The sequence below is a fragment of the Colletotrichum abscissum genome (genome assembly GCF_030869225.1).
Source record: "Colletotrichum abscissum strain IMI 504890 chromosome Unknown Scaffold_26.1, whole genome shotgun sequence".
NCBI lineage: Eukaryota > Fungi > Ascomycota > Sordariomycetes > Glomerellales > Glomerellaceae > Colletotrichum > Colletotrichum abscissum.
Window position 1 is genome coordinate 710533 of NW_026850165.1, and position 8120 is coordinate 718652.

The 8120-nt window shown below is 58.8% G+C and overlaps 1 protein-coding gene across 1 annotated transcript; it reads right to left on the reverse strand.

The window, feature by feature from the left end:
• Positions 1 to 1849: 1849 nt before the first annotated feature.
• Positions 1850 to 7792, reverse strand: CABS01_10428 (domain found in Dishevelled; the record flags this gene model as incomplete). The annotated part of the gene is made up of 1 exon (XM_060543784.1): positions 1850 to 7792. One exon carries the CDS (start codon positions 7790 to 7792, stop codon positions 1850 to 1852), a length of 5943 nt encoding a protein of 1980 aa, XP_060399466.1.
• Between the last annotated feature and the right edge of the window lie 328 nt (positions 7793 to 8120).

Below are 8120 nucleotides of genomic sequence, written 5' to 3' on the forward strand. Positions count from 1 at the left end.
CACTTCCCTTGCCATTTTCACTAAGGCAATGCCCCGTCAGTGTTTATAGCCATTTCATCGAATAAACTCCCTGCGGATGAATTCCGTCCAATTGAGCCATCACGAACAAACCATCCAAACAGCATCCAGACACATCTTGAGGACGTCGTTGATGTCGTCACAACCCCCGGTGACGTGCCAAGCCGACGCCACGCCTCTCGAGTCTCTCCCCAATCCTCCAATCCTACCCTGCACAGCAAAACAAGACACGACAGCACCAAATGCGCGCCCAAAACAAGCTTCTGCCAAGCCCCATTTTTGCCAAGCATCAGAACACAAGACTTGCCAAGGCGGTCACCAGTCGATCGCATCGTCTTGGCTATTGCTTCTTCATTCTCATCAGTCTGAGATAAGAAATCGTCTTTCGTCAATCGCCAGTCTGCCACTTTTCTCGAATCAAACTAGAAGGAGGTTCAAGACAAAGTAGATCAAGTCCACCTGCATACATGGAATCACTCGCTGAGTCGCATCATCGCCAGGTCAAATCCAATTCAGACTTTGAGTGTGGTGTGTGGGGCGCACAATGACATCAGCCACCTGCACTCAATTCCCATCTCAAATCGTTCCCCAGGCCAGCCACACCTTTCTTCCTTCTACCTCCGTAGTAGACTCGGGACTGTCTGACAGTCAGACCGCAACACCGCTTCAAATCAGGTAAAACCACCTCATACTTTCCCAATACCCCATCCGTGACAAGGGGTGGAACAGACAGTTAGACAGCTGGACCACCAGCTGCCACTTAACCTTTTGCCTCATTCAGGCACGCTCGCCCACCACACCAAGAATGACGGGTTCCAGACCAAGGTAGATCCCATCCCCATCCCAAACCTATCCGAGTCTTTGGGGCTCCTGGATATGTGTCCGGAGTGTGTGCTTACTATGCGCCCGCCGCTCCCCTCCGGCATCTTCCACTCTCTGCTTCTGCATCCGTAATCTTGACCCGTTCGCGATTTCGAAATCGTTGCACGCCCACAAAGGGAAATGCTCCGGTATCGAAATTAAACTTCACACAGCCCCCGTAAAGCCACACCTCGGTACGGAACCAACCCGCACGGGAAGTGGCGTGTGGCTGGGGTAAGGTACATCTCCCAGCATGGAACGTACCGAAAGTCAATTGGCGTTGCCGACAAGCCACCTCCCGCTTCCCGAAAGTCACATGACGCCTTGTCGACGCCACCTAGCCGGTAATGAATTCTCCGATCAGGCGCCTCAACGTGGCGCAGCTACACCTGCAGAGTGCATTTTCCACATCCCAGGCCTTTGGTCTGCACAGCTGAGCCACACATCACCTGCGCAAACTGCCTGCACTTGATTCGGAAGCAATATTGCTCATCATATCATAAGGGGCGAAGAGCGTACTATCATGACGTTCTATAGCCCTCGAGTCTTTATGGTTCGTGTTCTGGAACAAGAGATCGATCATCATAGAAGCCATTAGGTGAGATCACGACGCTGAAAGTGACTGGTGAGCGGGTGGCCTCCTTGCCCAACCATATCGCATGACTTACATGATGATCGTTCACTTTGGCAGAGTGATTACATAGCCATTGACTCTCAAAGTAAGATCAGAGCCAATAGACTTCCTCAACAATAATGATGGTCGTGTAAGAGAACATGCAAGCCCCTCAATTGGGCAAATATAGACAGATATCGTGAAAGATCACTGTATCAACGCTAGTACTATGTTCATTAGCTTCATAATCATCTACACAGAAAGAACACCAGTATACACTATCCACACAATCACATCACTCCCACTCCCACCCCCACCCTCACAGTATTCTTCCACCCTCACAGTATTCTTCCACCATCACTCTCTCTCCCTCTCCCTCTCTCTAACCTCCCTCCTAGGCCCCCCACCCCCTAACCCAAGCCCATCCTGCACACTCGCCCTCCTCAAAAACTGCATCCCCGCCGCCGGACTACTCATCAAGCTCCTCGGCCCCGGGCTCGGGCTTCCACCACCAATATGCAACCCCCGGAGCCCTTCCGGTCCACCTCCACCTCCACCTGCGCCTCCACCTGCGCCTCCATACCCAAGCCCACCGCCACCGCCGCCAGAATGCAAATCTCCAAGGACACCCGCCGGCAGCCCCAACATCGGTATACTCGCCTCCGGCACAGCCTCAAGCCCAACGACGGTAGGCCTCATCGCTCCGGGGGTAGTCATGGCCTGCGGCGGGCCCCGCTCCAGCGTCTCCCTGTAGAACGCCTCCAGCCCCGGCCCGTCGTTGCAAAACGCCTCGAGCTCCTTGAGGATCGGTATCGGGTCCACCGCGGCCGTTGTGTTTGCTGCCGATGACGCCGTCGCGCCAGAAGGCCCGCCAGACGCGCTGGAACTCGCTCTCATATCCGAGGCCCTCACCGCAGGCGACCCACCACCACCTCCGGCATAGAAAACGGGCTTCACCATCGGACTGCTCATCGGCGTCGGATCCGGAATCCCAAAGGGCGTGTACGAGCCCACGGGTATAATCCTGCCCCCACGCTCAACGACATTATTGGTACCACCACCACTGCCGCCGGCGCTACTATTCGCCTCCCTCATATCCTTGAGCTCCTTATCCCGCGCCGTCCAGGCCCGATTACTAAAAAGCCGGTTGGCCAGCACAAGGAAATGCCCCTCGTCCGTAATCTCCGCCAGCAGCACCCCGGACCGGTGAATATACTGCGAATACTTGAAATCCGGCCGGCCCCACGAGTACCTCACCTCGACGTCGCGCGGGAAATTCGACGCGGCCTCCATGTCGAGTACAAAGTCGAATTTCCGCATCAGGACCTTTTGGTAAAAGTGTTTCCCCGGCGCCGTCTGCGGCGAGAACGAGTTGGGCTCGTAGTACGTCACCGGCTGCTGGCTCGGCGGCGGCACCGACAGCTTAATGAGGTACGGCCTCCTAAACGGGTTCACCTCCGTGATAGAGCACGCCTCCTTGATGGGCACCTCGACCAGCCGCAGGCCGTACGTCGCCGCCTCGCGCGCCCAGCCCTCCACCACGTCCTCGATCAGCTTCGCCGTCACGTTCATCCAGTCGATGCGGATGTGGTAGCAGTTGTCCGGGTTGTGGAGGCGGTCGTAGTGCAAGTCGACGCGCTCGGGCCGGTACGACCGCTTGCGGTGGTCCACGTCGTATTTGATGACTTTGCTAAGGCAGACCTTGGGCACCTTTTTGTTGCTAAACATGACAGAGTATGCCGTCGGGGTGGTGGCGCCCGAGATGGGCGAGTTTTCCTCGTTGATAGACGTCGGCCGGGAAATCATGCCAGGCCGCGGCGAGTCGCGCGGGACGTTCTCTGACATGGGCGTCGAAGGCACCGAGACGTCGCGGCCCCGACGCGAGTTGAACCAGCCGGGAGGGTGCGGTTTCGCGTACTCGGTGGCAATGGTGTAAAAGTACTGTCCGTCCCTGAACACGTGCCGGCGCTCAACGTGCTCAAACAGCCCGCCGCGGTCCTTTTTGTCGTCCGACGGCCGGTCGTACGTCTTGACCATGAGCATGTTTCCCAGCTGCTCTGCCTCCTCGCGGCTGTCCAGGTCCTCAAAGTTGTCCATGAGCCACGTCGTCATGTCGGACCCGATGAAGCAGTTGTAGTGCAGCCGCAGATGCCACCGCCGGTTCTGCAGCTTGACGCCGCCGTTCTCGACAGGCTGCTGAATCGCCTCGGCCAGCGCCGAGAGGTTGAGATTAGACTTGCGAAAGTGCTCCCGGCTCGTGATGAGCTGTCCCTTGCGGTTCTCGCCCAGGCCCTCCACCAAAGGCAAGTTGTCGAGCTCGGCCGCGATGACGACGGACGGGTCTTCCGTCTTGTACACAATGTCCAGGGGGTTGGGATCGCGCTTCGACTTGGCCGTCTGGTATCTCCGCTCAAACGGCGGGATGTACCGGTACTTTTGCCATGATAATGAAAGCCGTCTGATACCCTCTAACCGCACCTCCTCGGCGTTGTCGCCGGCTTGATTCCTAGGCACCGCCGACGACCGCGACACCATGGGGATGAGCACGAACCGCGTCCGCCAGAACCTCAGGTTTTCAGTCATCTCATCGTGGTGGCCCGCAAGATACGAGTCAATGTAGTTCCAGTTCCTCTCGGGTTTCGGCGTCGAGATGTCAACCTCCTGCGTCCGATACCCGCTTTCCATTAACGTGCGGATCGCCGGCCTGTATAGCGGGCCGGAATTGGAGTTGCCCACCGTCAGCTCGGCCGGTTTGCGTATGTAGATATTAACCTCCACCTCCGTGCCATTAACACACGAAAGCTGGTGGATCGTGTTGCCCACCGAAAGGAAGATGCTCGTGCCGTCCTCCATCGCCTGGTCGCGTGAGAAAATGTCGGCGATCCGCAGCAGCCTCTGCCCAAACGCCTTGGCGACGGACGGGCCAATGACTACTTGGAAGCCTTGTGAGAAACGGAGACTGATCAGTTCCCGTAGGAACTCCTCTCTTGATTTCGGCTCCTCGGTAAGCTCGTCATCGGCATTCTGTGCAATGACATACGGCTGTCTCTGGTACTCCGTGTCAAACTGTGATTTTGAAGGAAAGTACTCGGTCGTGAGCGGCACAGCGGCCGGACAGCACAGGGCCTTCCACTTCATGACCTTCATCTCCGAAGTCCGGGGGAAAACATGCTGCCACCTGCTGTAGAGCACCGTGTCGTCCACTTTGTTCCTGTCCGGATTCGACGGGTTCAGCACCGTGAGCCAAGGCGAGATGGCCGTCGTCGGCGACAACGTGGACGGCAGTTCGGGCATAGCACCAGCGCGCAGCTTACTATTGAACATTTTCTGATTGTCTTCCTCTGCCCTGAACACGTGAGAGTTCCTCTGGTCGGGGTCCTCCCGGAAATGATCCTTGCGCGCCAGCGACGACGACGGCAGAACGGTCCCGTATCTATGCTGCTGGCCGACCGAGCTCTCGCCCCGCCGCGAGGAGGATTTCATGTTGATGGGGATGCTCGGCGTCGAGGGCAAGTCTGTGAGGGTATCCCGCGAATCCGACCGGAACAGCTGCGGCGAGAACGAGGACATGGCCGTCGAAATACTCGGCTTGATGACCTGCGGCGACGACGGGCGCGGCATCGTCGACATGACCAGCGGCATCGTGGGGCTCGTCACACTTTGCTCCGTTGAAGCCTTGACCGTCTCGAAGCTCGCCTCCGCCGCCACCACCTTGGGCGCCGCGATGCCGAAGCCCCGCAGGCCGAGACTGATCTGTCGCATAAATCTAGGAGGCTTGGACGGCGATGCTACAGACATCTTACCCGCCACGCTGTGAGAATCGGGGGTCGTCGACGAGGAAGTGGAAGACGACGTCTGATGAGATGATGTCCCCGCCGCTCCCGCGGATGGTGCCGCCGGGGGGTGGTTCGCAGCCTTCCTCGCAGCGGCTACAATCTCCGCCTTTTCACTATCGACAATGTTGACCGATAACTTGCGCCCCGCCGTGACGGCCGCGAGGCTCTGGTTCGGCACAATCTTTTTCTCGGGCAGCGACGTCCCAAACAGCCCCGCGTCCTCCATCAGCTGCCGCCTCGTCGTCTCCTCTAAGTCTCTTGAGGCTCTTGCTTGCGCAGGCCGCCGCGACCTCGGCAATCTCGCCCTAGTCTCGTCATACTCCTGCAGCTGCTTCCACAGCGACTTCTCGCCCGGCTTCACGAGCCTGTCGGGCATGAACTTTTGGAACCCGTACACATGGTCCACGAGCGTGTCCTGGTGGCGCTTCAGGGGTATCATGGCGATCTCGTCTGTCCCGCTGAGCCGCGACCGTAGCGAGCTCTTAGACTCGGTCGTCGTCACAGGGAACAGCGGGTCAGCCTGAAGCGGTGTCGTCTCGATCTCGTTCGTCTCCAAGACGCTGCGCATCTGAAGATCATACATCCTGGCGCGAATAGCAAAGTCTTCGCTCTCATGGCCCTCCTTGTCCTCGGACACCGAGAGGGCGATGCCTTGATACGACAGCGCCTCTTCGGATGTCCCGGTCCAGTAGGAGACGTGCAGCCATTGTGGCACCGCATACGACCACTCGTCCTGCGGATTCGCAAGCCTGTCGATGCGGTGAGCGAGCTCTAGTCCCTTAGTCGGTGACAGCGACTCGGCCATCGACTGGTAACTGCCGATGATGGGCGTGGCCTGCTGCTTCGGCGTGCTCTCGCGGCTCCGTACGGATCTCGATCTCGACAGGCCGTGAGAGCCCTCCGAGGTCTGCGGGTTGCGGTACCGGAAGAGCGGGACGGAGTGGAGCGGCATCTTTGGCACGCAGATGAGGTCGATGCCGATTCCGTTGCCGACGAGGGCCTCGGTGGTCCGGCGCAGAGACTCGTATTCAACCTCGAATACGCCGGGCCCGGGACTAATGACCACAATTGAGATGCCCGTCCGCATGAGGTCGCGGTCCACATAGTCGTGCGCGAACTGTGACGAGGCGAGGTTGATGGCCTCGAGGAAGTTGCCGTACATGGCCAGCGACGACTCAGCCTTGACGCGGTTGGACGCGATGCCCTTGCCGCCGTTCTCCTCGGCCAGCGGCACGAACGCGCTATTGGCCTTTTGGTGGTGCAGGCTAATGTCCCGCCGGAAGAAGTTGAACTCGCGCTTCAGCTGGTTGAGGATCGTCGTCCACTCCCCGCTCGCCATCTCACTGACAACGACACGGTAAAAGTCCTTGTACGGCCTGCGGTCGCCCGATATTTGCACGCCTGTGTAGTAGTCCCCATGCAGCGTGCTGCTCGCCAGCTCCGTCGTCAGGCCCGTGTCGTATTCCACCCTCGCGAAGAGCACGATGCTCACGAGGTGCTTGGCCTTGAGCTTGGCCCATTTCTTGAACAGCGCCGGCAGGAAGCCGTTGACGACCTTGTTGAAGAGGATCTCGCCGGACCCCTCCGAGTCGAAATCCCACATCTCCCGCGCCATCTGGATGAACAGCACATACCGCGCAGACTCGCTCCGGAAAATCGGTCTCGTATTCCTCGTGAAGAAGGCGGAGTGCGTCTTTCGCCCGTCCACGAATACTGCCGTGACCTGCGCTTTTATCGTGCCCATGAACAGTATCGACTGGCCCTTGTAGACTGTCCTTTCCGTAAGTTCGCCGATGGCCAGGCGCCACATGTCGGATCGCGAAAGGTACTGGTCCTTGAACGAGAGCTCAACGTGCGAGGCGGCCGTCGCGGGGTTGTCAGCATCCACCGGCGTCAAGAGTACCTGCGTGCCCTTTTTCATGCCAAAGGCATCTGCGATGTGTTTGACAACGTAGATGTCGACGTTGGGCAAGCGGCTCTTGAGCTCCTTGGACATCTCCTTTGCGACGCAGAAGTACTTCTTCCCTAGCGTCGCTCCCTCCGGCGCCGCATCGCCTTGTCCCGCTCCCGCACCTGTGTTGTTCGCAGCATTCCCGCCGCGGGCCGTCGCATGGTCCTTTGTCGCAGTCTTATCGCCCTCGGTCTTGATCACGGTGATGGCCACGAGGCTCCCAGGTCTGACATCGCCCTTGATCACTTCCGGGCTCAGAAGCACCTCGTCGCGCGAGTATCCCTCGTTGACTCCGACGGTGCACCTCCGCTCAAGTCGGCGCTGTTTCACGGAGCTGGACGAGTTGTCGCCGCGGATGGTCGAGGCACTGGAGACGGTATCGGGGGATCGGGGCGAGTCGACGGACGATGTCGCGGAGGGCGGTTCGAGACTGCTTCGGCTGAACTGGCGGAGGTGGGAGGACCAGTTGGGTCCCTTGCGTAGAGAGGGTGCCGCACCGGCATTGCGAGGCATCGTGGGAGCAGAGCGTCTTGGTGGTGATGGTGTTAGTGGGGGAGGGGGGAGAGGGCTGCTTGTTGCGCGACGAGGGAGGGGCTCGTCAACGGTGGCCTGTGTGGAGGTTTCGCAGTAGCATTTCGTTGCTTGCGTTCAATTCTACTGAGTCTATTCGTATGTTTCGGTGGTTATGGGATTGTGGAGCTTGCGAATGGCTTCAATCGGCTGTAGTTGAAGCTCCTAGATTGACCGTAGTGGCATCGTCACAGGGTGCAGCTCCGTCGCGACGGCAGAATTGTGGCGCCGAGCTCTCACTACTCCACACCGCCTGCCTCTCTGGCTTAGA